Source organism: Lonchura striata, chromosome 7 (assembly GCF_050655825.1).
Source record: "Lonchura striata isolate lonStrDom1 chromosome 7, ASM5065582v1, whole genome shotgun sequence".
NCBI classification, from domain to species: domain Eukaryota; kingdom Metazoa; phylum Chordata; class Aves; order Passeriformes; family Estrildidae; genus Lonchura; species Lonchura striata.
The window spans coordinates 32,005,057-32,029,141 of record NC_140709.1 but is presented as its reverse complement, the minus strand read 5'-3'; the positions used below and the strand labels follow the sequence as shown (position 1 = coordinate 32,029,141).

The 24,085-nt window shown below is 39.2% G+C and overlaps 1 protein-coding gene and 1 long non-coding RNA gene across 2 annotated transcripts; both read left to right on the top strand.

Moving 5' to 3' along the window:
- The first annotated feature begins 7,914 nt into the window (after window positions 1-7,914).
- Window positions 7,915-9,269, top strand: LOC146766936 (uncharacterized). Its single transcript, XR_014956606.1, has 3 exons — window positions 7,915-8,129; window positions 8,409-8,526; window positions 9,168-9,269. It is a non-coding gene; the product is annotated as an uncharacterized LOC146766936 (long non-coding RNA).
- Window positions 9,270-11,077: 1,808 nt separating this feature from the next.
- Window positions 11,078-22,477, top strand: ZC3H15 (zinc finger CCCH-type containing 15). Its single transcript, XM_021547514.3, has 10 exons — window positions 11,078-11,231; window positions 13,342-13,443; window positions 16,041-16,152; window positions 17,612-17,764; window positions 18,643-18,734; window positions 19,797-19,979; window positions 20,662-20,808; window positions 21,006-21,110; window positions 21,340-21,466; window positions 21,688-22,477. The coding sequence occupies exons 1-10, from the start codon at window positions 11,154-11,156 to the stop codon at window positions 21,879-21,881; spliced, it is 1,293 nt and encodes a 430-aa protein (XP_021403189.1). The 5' UTR covers window positions 11,078-11,153; the 3' UTR covers window positions 21,882-22,477.
- Window positions 22,478-24,085: the final 1,608 nt, after the last annotated feature.

Genomic DNA, 24,085 nt, shown 5'->3' with positions numbered 1-24,085 from the left:
AGCTCCTGGCTGCACTTATCAAATGGGACACCATTTCAGAAGCCTGATAACCTGTACAGCACAGTCTGGCTGCCAGGCTCAAGAGATGATGTGAGCTTTAGGCTAGAAAATAGAAATCCATTACCATGACCTTTACACCACAGGTTATTAGAGTTTGTTCCTATCTGGAATCCAAATATCTTACACATGAGTAAGTTGCACTTTCATTATAGGATGCACAATTACCTGGAAAATCATTTACTGTATCTCTACCATAAATGTTATGTTTCTCAGAGCTTAAAGATAGTTATAAATACAGGCTCCAATTTAGCATAAAATTTCCAGCCTTTTCAAAGTACAGCTCCATTTATATTCTGGATTTCCATCTTGTATCAATACATAGGATGTAAAAACAACTACATAATGCATTCCCTTGAATTTTATCCACAAAAGTTAGGAAAAACAACTACACCAAAATAAACCAAACCCAGATTGCACCCTCTTCACTGTTGCAGATGTGCTCCCCAGTAGAGCACATTCCCACCATTTCTGGTCTGTTTCTTCTATCCACTTATACTGCTCCTTTTTCTTTCAAAATCTTTTCACACTGAATTGACAATTTAAGTGGGATGGAAACAGTTTTAGCACCAAATGCCCCGCTGCTGCAGCTAAGTTCTACCTTTCCTATGAGTTTATCATCACTCAGGTTTTTTCAGCCAAAGAGTCACACCAAATAGTCACAATGGGTTTTGAAGCAGTGGTCAGAACCTTGTAACCCAAGAAAACCCCTGCTCACAACCAGCATTCTTGCTCCCAGGCTTAAAAAAAAATGCATTGAGCAAGTTTACATTAGTTTGTATTAGCACAACTCACTAAATGGCCCAGTTATTCTGCCTGTGTCATCTCTCCCATTTACCAAGTCATTCATTTTTCTATTCCCCAAAACAAGTCATTAAAATGTAATCACTATTTCCAGTTCAACAATTGAACATAACTGTGAGGTGCTCTGCTGGCCTGGGCAGAGCAGCCTGCTTCCCCACACACACCACTGCCCCTAGCTGTCTATTAAAATCCTATGAACACTTAGAGAAGAGTTTTATCACCTTAAACTCTTTGAATTTACCCCAATTCCAATGGCATTATTAAAATGCTTTCTTAGCAAGATCAAATACTGCTACTGCCTCTATCATTCACCAGTTGATAGAGATCAGTGCTACAGAGAGCTTCTAAACCAAACCCCACTGACACTGCATCATCATTATTTGAAATCCATTTGATTTTGTTCTTGCACTGACACTTTAACCTGCTTACTCAAACCAACTCCGGACAAATACTCTATAAGATGTAAACCTTAGATAAAAACATCCATTTCATTCTTAATTGTTTAGAGTCCTATAAAAAATACCTCCACATTTAATTATACTTTTATGTTTAGATAATATTATCATCAAACACAATTTTGAATTTCTAAGATTCAATTCTTTAACCAGAAGCTCTCCACTTTCTCTTCTGCCCGTCATTCCTACTAAGAAAATATTTTTTTCTAAAGTGAAAATTCATTGTAGAAATTCATCTACATGTATATGGCAACCACAGGATTTGCAGCAAGCTGTGAATCCTTGCTGTCACTGTGTCCATGACAGCACAATGTGACCCAGCAGTGACACCGTGATCCAGGACACCGACCTGCAGCGTGGGGCAATCCTGACACCTGATGGCTGCTCCTGCAAACGTTGCTATTGGACATGAGCACACAGAAGCTTGGTGAGTTTAAGAGAGAAAAAGAGTCAATTTTATTTTTGACCTTGCAATATATACAATTCTAAAAGTGACAGTGGATTGGAGGATGAAATTGCCACCTCTCCAACCACACTGGTCAAACCAACAGTCCATCAATTCTCTCTTCCCACATAGAAGAATGCAAAACAGTCATTATTTACATGAACAGTGAGTGAGAACTCTAGTAGAAATATGTAAGCATTATCAGAAGGCTAAAGAAGTTTTATAAGACCTTTAAAACTTTCAAAAGAACTATAAAAGAAAACTTTACACTTGGAAAAATCAGGTCAACATGCAACCACTGAGGGCCTGGCATCAGGCAGCACAGCCCTGGCACAGGCAGCAACTCCTGGGCTCCCTGCAGATGCTTCTGACTCTCACACACCTCTCACCGAGTCCCCCAGTGCTCAACAAAACCAGCTCAGTGTCCTTCTGCTCCAGCTCCAACTTCCCTGATCCTTTGTATGCATCCAAACCATGGCACAGCAAACGCTTCCCTTTGTGTCCAGCACAGCATTAAAACACTGCTTCAGCCTATAATGACAATCACAGAACCTTTCTCATATCAGGTTTTGCCTGATCTCACAGGGCTCATTGTGCATTTACACACTTGGCATTTCTCCTGGGGGTTAATAAACAGGACCAAATCATTTAAAAACAATCACAGACATAATACAAAATAATCCTGTACTGGTCTTACCCATTGGTTTGTTGACACTCTTGTAATAAGGCTATTCTACGGCTCAGAGATTAAATGGAAAATGATAAATTCTACCAGCTGCAAGGCACTCTAACCCAGAATGTCCTCATGACACAAGTCAAGCCTCCCGAGATCCAACACCATCTTTTAAGATTATTTCATTAGAGCTGAAAGAATACATATTTCCACATAAAAATACCCTACAAATACCATTCCAGGAAAGAAATATCATTAGTACCAGTACATGTCTCAAGTATCTGCAATGTCATCTAGAAATCAGTTGCTTTTATGGTGCAATGTACTTTATAAAACAGTGTTTTTGATGGATACACTACTATTGCACAAGAAATAACATTGGTCAAACAGTGAGGAAAGTAGGATTAGGGATACAGGTTACACAAATTCACACTCTCAAAATACCTCTAAGCACTCCAAAAGAAAGCAGATTTAAATGAGAACCTGGTGGCTTATTAGTGTTTAAATACATTTTAAGCATTTTGTTTGCATTAAGAAAGAGAAGTATGAATACACCAAGGGAAAATTATTTCCCCATTTGGTTCAGAGTAAGTTTAGAAACACACACCTAATATACAAGTGTGAGAGTTAACACACACCTGCACAAAGTGCACAAAAAGCAAAAGTACAGTCTTTGAACTTACATCTTCCATATCTTATTCTTAAACCAACCATTCAGCCACAGTATTGGACAGGATATAAAAGAACATCAAAGAAAATGGTATTCCTTCCTTTCCTAAATCAGCTGCAAGCCCTCAAGATTCACTCCAACTCCATGCAATGCTGAAAAGATTATGGGCACTCAATGTCCATGGATGTCTCTGCTCATTTTCCTCAATGAGTCTGCACCATTACTGGAATCATCCTGAGGTCTAGCAAACCATTTCCCCAATCTTTCCATGTATAAGATTTTGACCTTTCTTAAGGGGTAGTCTTCAGTTGAATTCTGCTTTCTTTCCTTTACAGCCAGGAGAATCTGAAAAGATCTATTTCAGATACCATTTATTCCTAACAGGCATCCAAACAGTTCACATATAAGTAACTTACAATTACCCTAAATAATAGCCACATTTACCTGGAAAACAATTTACTGAAACTCTACTTCACAGGTTAAAATTAGTTACAAATACAAGACTTCAATCTAGCTCAAAATTTCCTCTACAAAGAATGTAAAAGCAAGTACATAATGCAAGCAGCTCTAACTTTAGAAACCAAACCAACAACAACAAAAAAAAAACCAAACCTTGTCTCTGTAGCAGATGTACCCCCTAGCAGTGCACATTTCCTCCATTTTTTGACTAGTCACTCTTTCTTCTTGATATTTTTGCTATTTTTTTCAAAATAAATCCTTTCATGCTGATTTGATAATTTAATTGGGATATCACCAGTACTGGTACCAAATGACCCCTTCTGCTTCAAAAAAATTCAACCTATCCTATGAAGTTAGCATCACTTGGGTTTGTTTGCCAAAGAGCCACACCAAATATTTATACTGAATTTTGAAGTATTGATCAGCAAATCCCTTAATAAAATTGTTAACTATTTTAGTTAATTCAATCCAAGTTTAAGTGTTGTTCAATATAACTTATCCTAAGTTTTGTTAAAAGTTGTTTGTCTAAACCGCATATGGAGTTAATTTCCTTCAAAAGATAAAACAGCTTGAATTAAAACAGCTAAAGTTCATTTGTAAAAAAGATGAAGTTGTTACATCATCAATCTCATTGATGGTTCTATTCTTCATTACAGTCTCTACTGTTTTTGTCTCCTACAAGTAACACAAAAGAATAGTAATTGCTATTAATATAAGACTGTTTTAAAGTTTCTTCTGTTTCCCTGATATATATATTTAAAATATTATATTAGCTTGCTCAAACTCTTACTACTGCTATATTAATTATATAATGTGAATCTACAACTTTTTGTAAAATACATTATAAATTAGCTTAATTTATAAGCTAATTTTATCATCTACGTAAGTTAGGAAATCATGCGGTATTTAGACTACAAATATTTACAAAACAGGTTTTTTAACCTTGAATTAGCAGTTTCCCCCAATGCACACAGCATTACTGAAATGCTTTCTGTGCAACACAGAATACTGCTACTTCTAATATCCATCAGCTTATAAAAGGCAGTGCAATGAGGATCCTCTAAATCAAACACCAATGACAACAAAAGACCATCACCTTAAAAGCATTTGATTTTGCTGTTGCAATGACACATAAACCAGGTTACTCAAAAAAAAAAAAAGCTCTGAAACCAGGAGATGACAAACAGTCTAAGATGTGAAACTTAAATAAAAGCATCCATTTCATTCTTAATATTGATTGTTTAAATTCCTATATCAAATATCTCCTTTAGTTGTTCTTTTATGTATAGGAAATGTTGGCAACTGTCCAAAATGTTTACATCATCTAGAAAGAAACAAGTTGCTCTTTTAAGGTCTGACTGCAAGTTAGGGGTTTACATCCTGGTTTGCTCACGGGTACGAGTAGCTCACCCAGCACAGCCCTGTTTGCAGAAGGGCTTCTCTGGCACAGCTGATCCTGCCAAGATCTTTTGGTGCCTCCAGAGCCTCCTCAGGCCTCCCCCTGCCCTCAGCCACAAGGCTGCTCTGCTCAGAGCCAGCGCTGGACACTCACCCCAAACACTCCCAGGCACCCACTGCTGCCAGAGCCACCACCTGGCACCCCAAACACTCCAAGGGCAACAACCCATTCTGAGCACAGAGATGACCTGGCACCCCAAACATTCCCACCACAGCTGTCTCCTGGGAACCAATGAAGAACCCTGCATTATTACTGCTATTATTTGTAGTACCACAGATATAGGCCATTATTGCTGCCAAAGATAAAGATTCAATCGCAACGTCATGGACTTCATTCTGCTGCCAATTTACCCTCAACTCACTCTCTGGACATTCCTCTTCCAACTTTTTTTCTTGTTCAGTATTAAGGGAAAAGAAGATGGCTTCTCATTCATTAGGAGCATTTGCTGAGCTAATTTCCATAGAACAATTCATGCTTATTGTTGCTTTAATCTTACAACACTGTAAAATGGAATTGCCAAACAAAAAAAATTGCTTTCACCACTGATCTTGCCACTGCACTTCACAGCAACCAGATTATGACCAGCATTAGACTTACTTGCTTTATCATTCCAATAGTAAGAAGAAAGAAGTCAGTTAAGAAGCTAACTGCCCAAATATTCGTGTTCTATATCAAGAGAAGAGGCACATTACAGCTTTCTTGAAATGGTTGTTACTGGTTACCCTAATTCATACTCGCAGATAAACTCTGAATGCTCTGAAAACAAAATGCATTTTAAATGAGTGCCTGATGCCTTATTCCATTGTCTAAATGCATGTGAAAAATATTTGTTTACATTAAGAAAGAGAAGTATAAATACACTAAGAGAAAGGGAATAGGCACAATTTCTTTCCCCATCTGGTTCATAATAGATACACAAACATAGATCTGATATACAAGTATCAGGTTTAATATACACAAGACAGTTGCCTGGATCAACCTGCACAAAAATGTAAATAATTTTCACTTTCATGTCACTCTCATCTTCTGTTTAAACCAAACAGAGACCCACACTATTGGACAGGATTTAAAAGTACATCAAAGTTTTTATTTCCTTTCTTAACTCAGCTACAAGCCCACATGGCTCATTCCAACTCTGTGCAATGCTGAAAGGACTACAGAGCACTCAATATCTGTGCATGTTTATGCTGTGTAACTGCAGACACTGCTCATTTTCCTCAGCGAGTCTGCACCATTATTGGAATCATCCTGAGGTCTAGCAAACCATTTCCCCAATCTTTCCATGTATAAGAATCTGACCTTTCTAAACTGACACTCTTTTACAGCTATAATAATCATCTTAATGTCTATGAAGATAACATCTATCTCAGATACCATTTCTTCCTAACTCAAATTAACTTGCCTATAAATAACTATAAGACTGATTAGTAATGTAAACACCTATTCAAAGTATTTTACTTATTTATTATTTTATTTTAGGGAATTTTAACCTCAAATACACTTTTGAATTAGTAACATCCAATTCTATAGAGTGATAATAATATTTTTGAATTCTTCTGTAAGCACAGAGCAAGCTCCAAAAACCCAAACCGAGATTAATACATAGAGAGAACACTTAGAACACCCCATCCTTGATTGGGCAGAGGTACAAAATTCCCAGAGCACAAACCCTTTAAAAGCAGCACTACACATTATTGCGCTGCTGAGAAAATCCAGGCTACCACAAGGAAAACTCCCAGAAGGATGTTGGTGCTACCCTCATGCAAATTCAGGAAAACCACGCTGTTGTCTCTGGATACAGCTCGTCTCCACATCTCCTTATGGGCACCAGTCCTGTCCCAATACAAGTAAATGCTGGTGCAACAATATGACACTTGAAAAAGCCCCTCAGGGAGTAAAGTGCAGGTTTACATCCTTTTGGCTCTTCCTCATTAAGCCTCTTCTCAAATCGTGTAGCTGTCAAAATTACTTTGCTACACTCTACTTTACTTGTATAACCAGAAGCTTTCCACTTTCTTTTTTTGCGCTTGTTCCTTATGTGGAAAGACCTTTTATAAAGCTTAATTTAATTTCAAGTACATGGCAACTATATGTCTTTTCAGCACCTTGACATACAACTTGTGAAGCCTTTTGAGCACTCTGTAAATAACAGCAGAGTTTGAGTGTACAAATTACACTGTTTTCTGGGACAGGCACTTGTAACATGGGGCAATTGTGACACCTTATGGCTGTTCCTGTAATGACCTCGAACAGTTTAAGGGTAAACAGGTGGGAAAAAGAGAGAGTTAGGGAGTTTAAGTTCTGGTTTGGTCACACGGTATGAGTAACTCACCCACCACTACAGCCCTGTTTGCAGAATTCCTCAGAACAGGCAATCCCACCAAGCAGTTTATGCCTCAAGAACCTCCTCAGGTAGCCCTCTGCCACAGAGATGCTCTGCAGAGTACCCTAAAAGAGCAGTCACTCCAAACATGCCCAGTGAGCCAGGGTTCCCCCAGCAATAGACCATGACCCCAAACATCCCTAGGCTAGCCAGAGACAGCATCAGAGTACTCCCACAGCAATATAAACGTGTTGGCACCTCCTGGACTCATCACGATGGACTTGAGTAAATCCTGTCCAGCCTCTCCTCAGGATGTCTTGCCTATAAACAATAAAAAAATATACAGAAATCGACATGCAGAATACCACGACAATACTCACTTTCTACAACATTTCCAGGGAGGGATTTAAGGCCTCTACCAGTACCCCAAGAATACCCTGCTTCCTCTCAAGATATGGACTTATCCATAATGTTCTTCAGGTGGCTCTCATCATTAGCCAGAATGTCTGCAGCTGATGTAACCAATTAAGTTAGGTTTTGTCCTATAAAGCCCTCCACTGGAGAATGGGGTAGCTTGAGGAAAAGTGTAATGGCTTGAACAGGTTACCCTGCTTTTTAAAGCTAAGTTAGAGACAGCCTCTTGAAAGGAGTAAATTCACATTGTCTTTGTTAGACCTTTTTCTAAGAGATTTGTGGGTTTTTTGTTTCTTTGTTTTTTTTTTTTTTAAGTTCACAGAATCAGTTTTGTTGGAAAATATATACTTTTAATATGTTTTCAGGGAAGGTGACTCTTCTAGGGGGAAGCTCTTTCTAATATTCAACCTAAACCTTCTTTGGCACGTTTTGAGTCTGCCTTCTCTTGTGCTATTGCTTTTTTTTTTTTTTTTTTTTTTTGTTTGTTTGTTTGTTTGTTTTATTGTTTGTGGGGGGAGAAGAGATGAGCTCCACCTCCTGTCCCCAACTGTAATCTCTTCTCATGTAGCAGTAGAGAATGATAAGGTTCCCTGAGCTCTTTTTGGTTTTTCTCAGGCTAAGCATTCCTAATTTCAAGAATCTTTTTCAGAGGGCTAAAGCTTGAAAATGTTGTTTTATCACAAGTATGAAAACATGTATCTGGGGAGATGAATAAGATGAAATTAATGTCCTTGCCTGTATTAGTCAAATACAAAAGAAGTACACAGGTGAGTAGGAGTTGCAACTCTACAGCTGGTTTGTGACAGAGAAGGAAGGATCTGGAGACTGCTGCTGGTTCCAATTTGGATGGAAGCAGCAGCTCTTTGGCTGTGTTTTTATAGGTTCATACTTGACTTTCTCACTTGGCAGAAATGTATGGCTTGGTTTTTGCTTGGGAAGAAGAACAGGAAAGTATTAAACTGGGCTTATTTTAACTGTGGAAGATGCATGCACACCATAGTGAAATACGATGTTAGTAAAGCTCAGTGAGCTTTTGGACTACTCACTTGTCATTTATTCAACTACTCATAAAGCAATCAATGTTCATACAAACTAGAGTAACAATCTTAATTTTTAAGGTGTAGCACAGGAGGTGGAAAAAAGTCAAGAAGTTCAAATTATGTTAAGCCTGATATTTCTGTGATTACTTAGGATTTTTTAAATTAAATATTGTAGACAGTACTGACTTGTGTTAGCTCATAATTCTAGCCTCAGCTAGTTCTAAATCTACTGCTGGATGCAAATTAGAACCAAGTTGCATAAATTTCTAGAAACCAGAAATAAAATACCGTTCTTCAGGCTTAGATGGATTAATCTTTTAATTATGTATTGTATTTATGGTAATCTTCATATTCTTTATTTTTTTCAGATCACAATGAAAGGAGGTAACAACATGGGAATAATTTTTCCTTTAAATTGGAAGACACAGTGGCTTATGCCACAAATGAAATAAATTTCACAGGGGAAGAAGACAATATGGCTGGTTCATCTTACAGTGGAATCACAGTGACATTAGCAGGAGCGTGACTGACGTAAGGCAGCAAGTTTTCCCAATAGCTCAAACAAAATGGACTCAGTTTTAGACCAAATTACTCCTGTGCCAGGCTCCCACCACTGTGTGCTGCTGTGTCTTTACTGATGGGTCAGGAAATTATTAGTTGTTACAAATCTGACCCAATGTAAACCAGTGCCTGTCAATCATGGTCTGCTTTGTGACTCTGAGCCCAAAACCAAAATCTGGAATTGTTTTCTAGTATTATGCAGACTATGTAGATTCCAAACTGAAGAACCAAACCACTCCATCCTTTTTGAGCATACAAGGAGTGATGTGTGCCAAATGGCTGGTACAGCTACTCAGCACCGTGAGCTGCAGAATGTTCTGAGTTGGAAAGGCCCTACAAGGATGACAGAATCACAGAACTGTCAGGGCTGGTAGGGACCTCAGGAGATTACCCAGTCCAACAGCCCTGCCAGCAGCAGGTGACACGGGTACACACCCAGGTGGCTTTGGAATGTGTCCGGAGAGGAAAGCTCCATGCCCTCCCTGGGCAGCTGTTCCAGTGCTCTGCCACACTCAGTGGAGAGAAACTCCTTGTCTTGTTGAGGTAAAACTCCGAGTGCTTCACTTTATGCCGTAAATATGATGCATGGTGTCCCAGCTCTGAGCCTGACACAGAACACCCTGAACTCTGTCAGGCTGGGGGCTGTGAGCCCTTCCCTGGGGAGAGATGCCCACATGAGCAGCGGAGTTGGGATTGACTTATCACCTGGGGGTTGATGCATCCTGGGAGATGCTGTTTGTCACCCTGACATTTAGTTGTCTCTCTTGTGTGTCCTTCAGGATGTGGTAGATTCTGTTACAAATAACCAGATAATATTTGCTTTTGCATTCATGTATTGGGTTTTGCATGTTGTTATTGATTACAAGTATTTAGATATAGTACAAATCATAACTTTTTGACTGCTTGTTAATATGATAAAATGAGCTTAAGCTATTTCTCTGACCAGCAGAGAACTGTCCCTCGCATGGAAACCATCTCCTCGGACCAGCGCTGTCCCTCACACAGAAACCATCCCCTCTGAGCAGTGCTGTCCCTCACAGAAACCATCCCCTCTGACCATCACTGTCCCTCACAGAAACCATCCCCTCTGAACGCCGCTGTCCCTCACACAGAAACCATCCCCTCTGAGCAGTGCTGTCCCTCACACAGAAACCATCCCCTCTGAGCAGTGCTGTCCCTCACACAGAAACCATCCCCTCTGAACACCGCTGTCCCTCACACAGAAACCATCCCCTCTGAGCAGTGCTGTCCCTCACACAGAAACCATCCCCTCTGAGCAGTGCTGTCCCTCACACAGAAACCATCCCCTCTGAACACCGCTGTCCCTCACACAGAAACCATCCCCTCTGAACGCCGCTGTCCCTCACACAGAAACCATCCCCTCTGAGCAGTGCTGTCCCTCACACAGAAACCATCCCCTCTGAGCAGTGCTGTCCCTCACAGAAACCATCCCCTCTGAACAGTGCTGTCCCTCACACAGAAACCATCCCCTCACAGAAACCATCCCCTCTGACCACCGCTGTCCCTCACTCCCCCTCACGCTCTCCCCCCGCAGAACCCCGCGCGCGCTCCCGTGACGTCACGCGGCCCCGCCCCCGCCCGTGTCGTCTCCGGCAGCGCCCCCTGGCGAGGTCCCGCGGCGCGCGCCGCCGGCCGGCAGGCGATTGGTGGATCGGGCGGGCGCGTTCCCGTCGTGCCCCGCGGGAGCCACTGCGCCTCCCCCGCGGCGGCGGCGCGGCCCGAGCGCTCCCGGCCCGACCCGGCCCGGCCCCGAGCCGCCCCCGCGCCCCGCCATGCCCCCCAAGAAGCAGCAGCAGCCGGCGGGGGGCAGCAAGAAGGCCGACCAGAAGAAGAAGGAGAAGATCATCGAGGTGAGGAGGCCCAGGCCGCCGCTCTCCCGGCGCGGCCTCTGGCCGGGCCCTGCCGCTGCCCGCGCGTTCCCGGCGGAGCGGCCGAGGGAAGGACCGCGGAGCCGGAGCCGCTCTGCTCCCGGGGGGCTCCTGGGCGCTGCCGGGACCCGGCTGCGGCCGAGCTGTGCCGGGCCTGAAGGCGCTGTGACAGCACTGCTGAGCTGTCTTTTCCCCTCGCCCTTTCTCGTGTCCGCGTACGCCCAGAGTACACCCGGCTGGCTGCGCTGTAGCTTTGTGCTTTTGGGGGTAGGACCAGATGGTCTCCAGAGATCGCTTCCCACCTTAGTGATTCCTTGCTTCCTCCCTCAGCTTTGCGGTGGGTTCTGCTACAGTTTGACTCGTGTGACCAGATTGAAAAACAAAACCTGTTAGAGGGGCGTGTGTGTTTGTCTATGCTCTGTGTGTGACTTTATGTTGAGAGTACAAGCAGAGTAGTTACAGTAATTTAAATAGTTGCTTGAATTATTGGCATGAAGGGTGCTGCTCAGGTGAAATACCCGTGTAATGAGTATTCCTTTAAATCTGAGGTTGTGGGTTGTTGTTTCTGTGTTTTTGGAAAGGTAAGGTTAGAGCATTTGGGCTTGTGTTCTCATGACAGTGGAGTTCCTGAGGTTCTTGCTTAGTGTAGCTGCCTCGGAAAAAATTCTGCTTTTTGCTACAAAGAAATGTAGCTGAAATGTGAAAAACTGGCATTAATTGTTAGCAATAGATTTTCATATATAAATGTTATGTTTTTCACAGGTTAAAATTAGTTATAAATACAGACTCTCATTTAGCTCAGAATTTCCTGTGGTTTTTGGAAAAGTCAGGTTAGAGCAGTTGGTCTTGTGTTCTCCTGATGTTGGAGTTCCTGAGGTTTTTGCTGAATGTAGCTGCCTCAGGAAAAAAAAAAAAATATTCTTTTTATTACGAAGAAATGTAGCTGAAATGTGAAAAACTGGCATTAATTGTTAGCAATAGATTTTTATATAAATCAAATACACGTGCTGTACTTACAGTGGAAATCAAGTGTGTAAATGATAAATTTTCTTTTCCAACTCATTGTTTTGACTTCTCCGGTTAATACCAAATGACAGAGAAGCTGTTGTTCCTAGGGAGCTTGTTGTAAGTGAAAACAGCATGAGTCTGCATACTTGGACCTGTTTATTATGTAATTAATTTATAATATACTTTTGGATTCCAAAACCAGATTTGCACTGATATTTTCACTGGATGAACATCTGTTACTTTTTCTTCCAAAGAAGAAAATGTTGGTATCAAATCAAAGGCATGGATAAGTTTTTAAGGAAGATATTTCAGTTACATAAAATAATGTCTGCCTCAGCTACTGATGTGAAAGTTAGCTGTTTTTTTGGGGTGTTTTTTTTTGTGAAATTTTTCTTGGATTTGGTATAGAAACTTCTCCTTAACAGTAAAGCTGAAGATACAGAGGAAGAATTGGTTTAGGTAGTAAACAGGAACTTCAAGCAGTGGATTTTAGGAAGTAGAGATGCCTGTCCAGACCTGATGTAGCTAAAGACTTCACTTCAAATTTAGTAGAGTTGGAAAAGAAGAAGCTTCCAATACTTGAAAATAAAAAGCAGTATGTCACATGTGGTAATAGAAAAGTGGTGTTGTATAGATGCCTATCTGAATAGTTGAGGATAGAAGCAATGAGTGATTTCAGGTAGATGGAAGAGAAACCAGTAGTAGTTATGGCTAATCATTTGTCCTGTTTTACTCAGCTGTTCCTTGGGTAGTCTCCAAAAACATCTTGTCCTGTTGCCTTGAGAGGCCTGAGCATGCTGTGCTTGCACTCTCACACTGATAGCAGGCACAAGGAGCTCTGCTGATAAAAACAATAGCTCACACAAGGCCACATTCAGGAGGTTCTGGTGAAAAGCCACTTCTGAAGATGATTTAAGGAGTCTAAATTTTGTCCATACTGTTTCCTGTATAGCCTGTGTTGCTTGAGGAATTAATCTGTGTTTTACTGAAAGCCTGAGAGGAGTGGCAAGGGTGGGGTTTCTGTTGTTTTGATGGTTTGGGGTTTTTTTTTAATTAATATGGCTGTGTTTATGTCTTGATTTAGGACAAAACATTTGGCCTAAAGAATAAAAAAGGTGCAAAGCAGCAGAAGTTTATCAAGGCTGTGACTCACCAGGTTAAGTTTGGTCAGCAGAATCCACGTCAGGTAAGCATTTATTTTGGAATGTTTCCCACTGCATTGTCAAATATCCTTCACTCCCTGTACAGATGGTCAGGTACTGAAGGAGAAGGCAGTTGAGCTGTTCCTTGCCTCAGGACTGGCTCAGACCTAGCTGACAGTTATCTAGCTGTAGTTATGTACCTGTGTAAAGGTGGTACAGAGTGTGGGGGTTTGTTGGATTTGTTTGTTGTTTGGTTGGCTTTTGTTGTGAGAAAAGAACTGCATCCCATCCAGATTCAACTAGTCAGGGTGAGTGTTTGTCTCCACAGTATTCTGATAGTAGCATAATTCAGTTTAAGGTATGCTTGAAATGAAATAGTAGATACTGACTGTCAGCAAAGTACAGTTGCACCTTCTTTCTCTATTTTATCTTTCCCACCTTATTTGAAAAATAGCGAGCAATTAAAATTAACAATAGTTGTTACTAAAACTGGAGTTGAAAGTAGATAAAAGTATAAACCTATATGTTCTCATTCTTCTACTTACAGAAGTATTTATTACAATTTTAAGCGGACACAAGTCTGTCAAGTCTCCATCTATTTGGTGAACTTTTTGGTCAAAAAACCTGAAGTTTTGAGCTGCTGTGTGAAACTTGGCTCTTCTGTATGATGAAATAAAACGAGATGCAATGTTTACATTATACTCAGTCAGAAAGCATGGATTTCATGGAAATAGTCCAGCTTTCTTATTCCTACAGTGCTAGGAAAGCTGCTGTTACATACTTACCCAGCTTTCTGTCCTATGAATAAGCCTGTAAAATAATAACATGTACATTAGCTCAATTCATGATGTCATGATACATTTCTTGCATAACAAGGATTAGCTAACATGGAAAGCCCAACTTGAAAATAAAGTTGGTATTTGGGTCATTACATCTAATAGGGTTGTTTTGGTTTTTTTTTTGTTGTAGGAAATATTCCTTGATGTCACTTCAAAAACATTGGTGCTTTTCAAACAGTTGTTAAACTTGTGTATGAAATGCCTTGATCTGTGACATGTATAGAGATACCAATATGTAAAATAGCCAGCCTAAAATAGTGTCATTTCTCAAATGCTGGTAGCTACCAAGTGTTGGATGTCAAGACCAAATTTTTAAACCTGATTATACCTCTCTTACCTTATAAAATAGCTTTCAGTTAGGATTGTCCCTGAGAAAGAGCTTTTAAAAGCAATTTTTCTCATGTCATGAGATTAAAATAGAAATGCTGTCAGAGTTTTAGTGTTGGTATTGGGTATTTTTGGTTTTCTGTTGTTTTTGGTTTTTTGTTTTTTTTTTTGCTCCTTTTTTGCTTTGTTGTTTTACTTCTTTGATTTTGGGAGATTTTGTTTGTTTTTTGTTGGTTTGTTCATTTTCAAGCTTTTAGAGCTCTGAAGAGAAACAAAAGCCATCTTAAAGTACAATTTTCTGTAGCTGACATATGTGGATCTGTGTGTTATTTAAAATAGCATTTGTGAACTTTTAGTAGGAAAACTAGCCAAGCTGCTAATTCCTTTTTAAAACAATTTGGTGTATTTTTGCCAAATTCACCATAAGAACAAAGGTACTTTTTTAATATCACATTGTATTTTAGAACATAGTACCCACATACTTGTGGTGTTAGTCTCAATGGATTCCATAAGGACCAGAGTCAAATAAACACAGAAACCTTCATGGTAGAGGAGACCTCTAAGATGATTCAGTCCAGCCATTAACCCAGCACTACCTGTTCACCACTAAACCATGTTCCCAAGTGCCCTATCTGCACATTTGGAACACTTACAGGGATGGTGAGTACACTAATGCTTGACCCACCCTTTCAGTGATAAAATGTTTCCTAAAATCTCATCTAAACATTGTCTGGGGTAACTTGAGACTATTTCCTCTTATCCTGCCATTTGTTATTTGAAAAAGAGATGGATCCCCACCTTGCTAAAACCTACTTGCATATTTGATCTAAGAATATTTCTCCCATGTCCTCTTTTATGTGCTTTCATCCCACTTTGGTATAGACACACACCTGCTCTGGCATACCCAAAAAAGGGTCGGGATTTTTTTTTTCTTTATACATGCAGTTTTTCTTCCCTGGATGGGCTTGTTTTCCTGTCTTTGGTCCTTAGTTAAGCAATGAAACATTCATATCCAAGCTGAAATAATGTTCTAAAAGCACTTCCAACTTCTATGGACAGATTTCCTGGAATTTCTACCTGTTGTATAGATCAGAAGAAAGAGCAAAGCAGCATGTAGGGGACTAAAGAGAGGCTTTTTTCCTGCAGATTTAGAAGGAGTTGCACTGCAAAAGAAGTTTGAATGCCTCTCGTTGGCTTTCCTTCCTGTAAAGGTGCAGTAGGGGTCACTGTGACACTACAGGTACCTGCCAGCACCTCTCCTCGCTGGCAGAATTATTTTCTAAATATTTTGCTGTCCCTCCTGTGGGACAGGTCAGTGCCAGTAAAGGGCACCAGCTGCACACACAAGAGCAGCAATTGTGAGCCTTGCAGGCATCACATCATTCCTGCCCTTGCAAACTGATTTGGAATGATTGGCTGCTTTAACGTACAGTTTGTGTGAAGTGAGTCCTGGCATTCTACTTTTATGTTTACAGGTTGCTCAATCAGAAAGTGAGAAGAAATTAAAGAAAGAAGATAAGAAAAAGGAATTACAAGAATTAAATGAGCTCTTCAAGCCTGTAGTTGCTGCACAGAAAATTAGCAAAGGTATGACTAATTGATTTCTCTTAATTTATGTTTTCTTATTCATAGAGCTACTTTAAGGTATAATAACCCTTCAAAAACACCAGTTATTTTAATGAAATAGATGTAACTATTTCCTCCTCCATCTAGTATGCCAAATATTTTGTCAGTCATGACTTGACATTGTTTTGGGAAGTCCTCTGGGGTCAGTAGATCATTAGAATAGCAAAAGCTACATTGATGTTGTCAGCACAGCTGAAGATACGTGGCTGTGTTCTGATTCATCAGATGCTTCTGGATGTGTGGAATGATTTTTTTATGTGTGATGGTATTTCTTTAAAACAGCTTGTTCTCCCCAGGGAAGTGTGAAAATCCAAAGAAAGAATATAAGATCATAACTGTTGTCTTAACAGAAGACTTGTACTCAAATCAGAACAGTAAATACTTTCCTCTTACTGGTCTCTCTTGAGATTGGTTATTGAACAAACAAATTTTGTGATGTTACCAAGTTTTTACTCACCTATCTTCTGGAGCTTATGTGCAATAATTTTTAACAAAAGAGCTATGATTTTTTGTATACTTAAAGCAAACCTGATATTTACTCACTGTGGCACTGATCAGCAACAAAAGACACTTTTCTGTTTGTGAACTGCAGCTTTCTGTATAAGTTTTCTCTAAATCAAGCAGTTTTTGAGTTATTTCAGAAAACTTGCATTACGCAGATTTTTAGGTTACATTCTAAACAGGTGTTGCTATACATACTGAAATCACTTTCAGTCAAACCAGAAGTGAAGCATCATGTGAAAACCTCAAGTCTAAAATCTTCCATGAGAACTTAATACTGAAGTATTTCTGATTTAGTCATGTCTCATAAATACACTTAGACCTGCTTCTTTCATTGCTAATGACCTTCTAATGGTCAAATGATTCTTTAGTAGGATAACTTTTACTTAAACTGTAGTTAGGGTGATTGTGTAGTTCATGTTAGAACAACAGTTACTTATTTTGGGGTCTCTAATCAGCCATTTTCTTTCTATTTTTAACGGAGAAAAGTGGTTTGAGTGAGTGTGGGTTGAATTACTGTAATTTATTATAGTGTGGTTTTGATCTGTTAGGAAAAGGCTGGCATCCAGAAGATGCTTTACTCCGTACTGGGGGCAAGAATAGCTTCTTGTTTAGAGAAGAAGTTGCACAGAATCATTTCTGATGTATTGTTATACACAAATGAATAATTTGCTCAGGCACACCATATTTATTTCTTTAAAGAGTTTAGTGGCAGCTCTGATACTTAATGTAAATACCATGCAGTAAAAGTAAATTTGGCAAGTTCAGAACATGAATTATGTACTTACCATGAACACTTTAAATATTTTATCTTCAAAACATATTTTCATTCTCTACTTATCCTTGATAGTCTCAGAATTGCTAATATATAGCTCTTGCTTAAAAACAGTATTGAAATATAAAAACTTCCTTCACTCAGGTGCTGACCCAAAATCTGTAGTTTGTGCTTTCTTCAAGCAAGGCCAATGCACTAAAGGAGACAAGTGCAAGTTTTCTCATGATTTGTCATTGGAAAGGAAGTGTGAAAAACGAAGTGTCTACATTGATGCAAGAGATGAAGACCTTGAAAAAGGTATAATAGTTGTGGAAAGTTATTGCTAAGCTATTCTGATTCTGAAACTGGAATTTTGAGTGTCTTCTGTATTGTGGTTATGATCTTGAAGCGCAGTGACTATGGCAGTGTCATGTATTCTGTGGTGCAGGTTGCAAGTTGAGAAATATTTGACCTTTCTTGCAGTTGCTGTTTCCCTCTTAAGCTCTGTAGAAAGGAAAAGAGGAAGTGCAATGAGCAGCCAGAGTTGCTTTCCAGAGCTGCTAGTAGTGTTTGGCCAAATGTGCACCGTTCTACATTTAGGGGTACTTGGGAATTTTTTCTGTGACTTTCTCTCCCCAGATGACTTGTTGGCAAAATACTCTGGATTTTACTTTTATTCGGCAGGGATTCAAAATTTTATAGAACTTGGTTTTTTCACATTTCCTTAGTCTCAGTCTTTATTTGAATTTTAGCCTCTGTCATCCTAAATGTATGTGATGGGATCCCACAGATTGACTGCTAATGTTGTTATTGGTGATTTGCTTCTTTAGGTGGAAGTTTCTTTCAACTTTAACACAGATAATTTGGTGTTACATCTTTCAAGCCTCAAGTTAAATTAATTGTATTTCTGGATGTTACCCTCCAACCTTCTCTTTTGTTCAGTTGTCTTGTTTTAACTGAAATACACTTTATACATTTCAAAATTAAAATTTCTAGGGCTTTTGAGGTAATTGTCCTTTGAGTGATATGGAAGAGTTTGCAAACAATATTTTAAGAACCTAAATTTATTTTCCCTAGTATAAGCTACTTAAAATGTAACAATTGGATATTAAAACTGTTGCTGGACAGAAAACCAGCTGGCTGGCAATGTTCAGTATTTGGAATTCTCTGGGACACCATCTGTTGTTATTTTCTAGATACAATGGACAACTGGGATGAGAAGAAGCTGGAAGAAGTGGTGAACAAGAAGCATGGTGAGGCGGAAAAGAAAAAACCCAAAACCCAAATAGTACGTCTGCTATTATTTTTTTTTTTTTTTTTAATTGAGCTGTACTAGAAGGGATTAAGTACAGTGCAGTCTGGCATTAGATGTGTTTATCATTATGTAAAAATTTAGAATGGAATATCATAATAATAATAGTATTCTGAGTAGATGGCTGGCCCGATAGTATTTATTGTAATATCTTTAAAAATTAAAAAACCAAAACCACAAAGAAAAACACGACCCAACAGCACTTTTCAGTCCATAAAAAGTTTTGTCATGTTTGTTACAAATGGATAGTAGGTGGAGTGCTTTATAGAAATGCCCAAGGTTTCAGCAGTATATCAAACACATTCTAATTGCATAGAAAATCCAAATATTGTGATTAGTGAAATTGCAGTGACTGTGATTCTTACTGACTTATCTATGTACTGGGTGACATACAAGCATTATAAACTTTTGAATTTTCACCTAATTTATGAATTGAGAGTAATTTGTAATTCCTGGACTCTTAAGTTCAACAATATTTTTTAGTTCTTCACTAAATGGTATGATGGGTTAATGCCTTTTTCATTCTTTGGGACTGTTTCACCTAATTTTCAATACCAAGTAATTAAATAGTCCGCTGGTACAGCCTAAATTTGCAAAAGTTAAAACATTGCTGTGGCTAAATATAAACTATGAATTGCTTGTTAAAGATCCTAGGATGGCATATTTACCTCAGGATCCAGAGCTGGAAGGTTTGACAACATGGGAGACAGATGCAATTTGTGTTGTTTAAAACTGCACCAATGTTGGTGAGCAGAAAGAGATGTGCTGCTGGTTTTACAGAAGTGCAGAGTTGCCAGGTCTTCTGTCATCTTGTCTTTTTTTAATTGGAATCATATTGAGGAAGCAAAAGCTGTTGACTACATGAGTTTTAGATACTCGGTTGCACTACTCTGCCTACTATTTTTAGTAGCAATGTAATTCACGTGTTCCTTCTGTTCTGAGCACAGCTGTGTTGGACTTACTGAATTTCTGACAAAGGATGTAAAATGCTGGGGATGGAAAGAGGACACAGTGCTAACAACCACTGGTTTTATACAGGTCTGCAAATACTTCCTTGATGCTATTGAGAACAACAAATATGGATGGTTCTGGGTCTGTCCAGGTGGAGGAGACAACTGTATGTATCGCCATGCCCTCCCTCCAGGCTTTGTACTAAAGAAAGACAAAAAGAAGGAAGAAAAGCAAGATGAAATTTCCTTAGAAGATCTCATAGAAAAAGAGGTAAAGTTGTTAGACAGCTATCTTTTGGTGGTAGCTGCTTGTATTACTCCGAAGAGATGCATAAAAAGTTTACTAATTTATAATAAGAAACTATTAGATGTTTTTAGAGCTGTATAAGCTGGGGCAAAGGATGCATAGCATTGTTTCATGTTTTTGTTCAGAAACTATTATTTACTGAATAGGATTAATTATAGCTCCATACTTAGTGCAGCTGTTGCTTACCCCTTTTTTAGGAGGCTTCCATTTCTTAACTGCTGTTTCTCATTTATCCATTACAACTGCTTCTGTGGCTTTTCTCATCCCCAGCTCAGTGTCTGCTTAACTCTCTAATGAGGCAGCAACACCAAGAGCACAAGGCCTCCTGAAGGTGTTGCTGCTCTGCTACTTTCTGTCCCCATTGCTTGGCAGTGTCACTTGAGCAGAGCTGAGCTCTTGTCTTTATTTCCTCCTCCACTTTTCCTATAAATTTTCATGCTAACTCATCTCACTAACTAGAAAATCCCATGTTGAGTCAAATGTTAAGAAGGTGATGCATGTTTAACATACATCTTAAGTGTAAGAGTCAAGAGGGACTTGGAAAGAAATGTTTTCAATTAGTTTCTAAAAAAGAGTAATTAAATATGCAATTTGTTACAGCCTTTGGAAAGAGTTTCTAGCATTAATCAGCCTCTTTTCTGGACAGCGTGCTGCCTTAGGACCAAATGTTACCAAAATTACTCTAGAGTGTTTTATTGCATGGAAGAGAAGAAAAAGACAAGAAAAAATTGATAAGGCTGAGCAAGATATGGAGAGGAGGAAAGCAGATTTTAAAGCTGGCAAAGCATTGGTGGTAAGTTTTACCGTCCAATTCTTAATTGTAAGAAGAGCAACTAAAAGTTTTGTGAAGAGGTAGCTGGCCTGAAATAGTTTTGCTTATTATTGTATGTCATTTTAGTTTCCTTTTTTGTGGTTTGTTTGCTTCTGGGTTTTTGTAGGCAGTGTAAATTCCATGAAATGATAACTGAAGGTTTCTTTTGCTGTGAATAGATCAGCGGACGTGAGGTATTTGAGTTCCGGCCAGAGTTGGTTGATGCAGATGATGAAGAAGCAGATGACACCCATTATGTTCAAGGAGCAGGAGATGATGATGAGGTAAAGGAAACAGGATTAAATCAGGGAATATTTTAATTGCATTCAAGTTTGAAAAATGTCAGCTTGAAAGCCCTTACAATGAAAGTAATAAGCTTGGTTGTTAATACTGCCACAGAGTATATTTTATCAGAAGGTCCTGTTTAAGGTGACAAATGTTGTAGAAATCCTGCATAAGTGAGGATTTTTGTGGAAATGTAATTCATGCAGAGCGTCTTGGTTAATTTTCCAGATGGAAGACCCTGTGTGCATAAATGATGTAGATCTGAACCTGTATGTCCCCAAGGCAGTAGAGGAGACTGGTATTACAGTGGCTAGTCCAGAGCGATTCAGCACATACACTTCAGTAGAAAAAGATGGTAAGTTGTTATTTTTTCCAACTTGTTTTCATAGTTGATTATCCAGCCTTGCATATTAACCAGGTACATGCATTTTGGCCAATATAAGTCTGTGTGAATTTCAAATAAGTAGCTTCTTGATAGTTTCAAAATTTGAAAGCATGTTTAGTAGGATTGTGGATTCAATTGGTGATTAAGAAGCTTGTGACACTGAAATGCCTGAGAATTATGTTTATTTTCAGATAATAAATTAAGTGAAGCTTCTGGTGGTGATATAAACAACAGCGAGGAAAATGATTTAGAGGAAGATAATGATGGAGATGGGGACTTGGAAAATGGAGTCATTGATGCAGTTCCAGTTGATGAAAATCTCTTTACTGGAGAGGACTTGGATGAACTAGAAGAAGAACTAAACACTCTTGATTTAGAAGAATGAACTAAAAAGCTCCAGTGAGGCATTAAACCTATGTGAAAACTGACTACATTTTTTTCTCCTTTTTGAATAGAATTCTTAAACAAGATGTTTATGGTTATGCAGCTGAATATGGTGGGCACGTGATAAAGCAGGAATGTTTTCCTTCAATCTCATCTACTCCAGTCTTGGCTAAGCTCACAGTAAAACGTTCAGAGTAGTTCAGAATTACCTGACAACTGAATTTGCAGACAGTGAGATTAAAACTTCCATCTGAGAGTAGGAAGTGTAACTGCTTTGCCAGTATGCAAGTGGGCAATTTGACATCAGGTACAGTACAAAAATACAAGTATACATTCTTCACCAAAACCTCATTTTTATTAGTGATTGTGTTGATTTAGAAACTGCCTGAAGTGGTTTTTAGGCATGGTACTCTAATGGAGCTGATGCAGATTATGCTTCTTTAAGTGTTGATTAGCTTTATTTGATCAGCTGGATACTGAAGATTGTGAACTGATATTTCATACAATACCAGTACGGTGCCCTCTGTTTAAAATGTTTTAAACTTTCCCACCATCTTTTGCCAATAAATCTGTAAATAAAAATTACCAACTTGAAAATATCTGTGTTGATTTTTCTCTGCTAAGTTAGGATATCATACCAAACTGTTAAGAACTGAATTTTCTGATGGAGTGGTAGATGTTTTTCTCTGCAGTCTTGATACAGAAGTGATGATGTTGGCTTCAGTTAAATTTGGGCTAGCTGCCATTATAGGTTTTTTTGTCTGCTCTTGACGCAGTGTAAAATTCAGCAGCCAGCTTTTCTCCCTTGCTGTTCTTATCCCCTGCCCACCCATTAACTGATGTAATACCTGCTATACATCACTGACTGCTATTCCAGTCTCATTCTCTCCCCACTGTCTTTTGTAGATTAGTGAAGACCTCAGGCTCTGCAGAACAGGGATGTTACAGCCCAAAACATGTCTGTCATCCCTTTGGTGTCCTCTAGATAACAGGAAGTTGTACAGGGGTAAGTTCCCTCAGGTGCTGGACCCTGCAGACTGCACTTGATCCAAGTCATTGTGTTCTTTTCCAGTGCATTGAGTGTCTGCCACAAAGATTTCTCAGCAGTGGTGCTTTTCCAGGGGGCTGCTCCTCCTTGCCATACTCCCTGTGGTGTCTGCCACAGTCCTGCTGTACTGATGATACCCTTTGTATATCGATTTTTCTAAAGCTCTTAAATCTCTACTTCCAGACCAGTAAGAGTTATGGCATTGTTAGAGAGCTTTCCCAAATTGCTTTTGGATGGTAATATTAGCTTTACTGGTTATTTCTGGCACTGCTGAATTGACTCTTGTATCTTGAATGCTATTTCTAAAATAGCAGACTTAGAATTTTTGGCCTTTTTTGGGATCTTTGTGGAATTAATTTTTTCCTGTAGGAACAAGAAGCAGTGCTTGGGAGAAAGAGGCCTACTGAAAGTGACTTCTAAATGTAAGTGTTTAAGGAAAAGCTGCACTATCAGATATAAAGATTTATTTATGCAGATTTTTCTCCTGTGGCCATAAATAAACAGAGTTGATGGATTATGTATTATACTGGCCAGCAATAGAATGCCTGGCTATCAGGACACTTAAGAATGCAATTCATTTGAATGTATGTTGCATAAATTTTCAAAGTTGTATATTTTAAATGGGAATAAAAGTAATTTAATCATTATCAAGGAAGAAAATGGCTTTCTATGTTTTGTGTCTTAGGGATTGGTTTATTGTATATAATACTCATTTTGATAATACTTACCTGTTTTACTGATGTAAATAGCTAAAACCTTTGCCAACATTCTGTTCATGTTACTTGTGTTTTACAGTGGAGAAATGTCAGGGTGACTCATTAATTTCAGCTAATAAAACCCTGATGGATAGGCAGAGAGTGCCTATGTGCCCTTTTGGGTCTAAAAGGATGGTTATGATGCACAGCTCCTTTGTACAGATGTCATTTAAACATTTGGACACTCACCCTGCCTAGCACTGAAATCCCCTGAACATCTGTAAGCTAGCTGAAGAAAATCTGATTTTCCTGAGCATTTGCTGTTGACAGATGACTTCACATGGGCAGGAAATAATAGCTGGCTGTCCCTGTTTGGTTTTCACTCTTTTTTCCTCTCCACTTACTCTGGCACAGCTCCTGGCTGAGCTTCCTCTGCCCAGATTTCCCACCATGAAAGCAGGG

Excerpts from the sequence above, each read along its gene's own strand:
- ZC3H15 (XM_021547514.3), top strand. The coding sequence starts at position 11,154 with ATGCCCCCCAAGAAGCAGCAGCAGCCGGCGGGGGGCAGCAAGAAGGCC. Across the intron at positions 11,232-13,341 it reads AGAAGGAGAAGATCATCGAG|GACAAAACATTTGGCCTAAA; the intron begins GTGAGGAGGCCC and ends GTCTTGATTTAG. Across the intron at positions 13,444-16,040 it reads GTCAGCAGAATCCACGTCAG|GTTGCTCAATCAGAAAGTGA; the intron begins GTAAGCATTTAT and ends TTATGTTTACAG.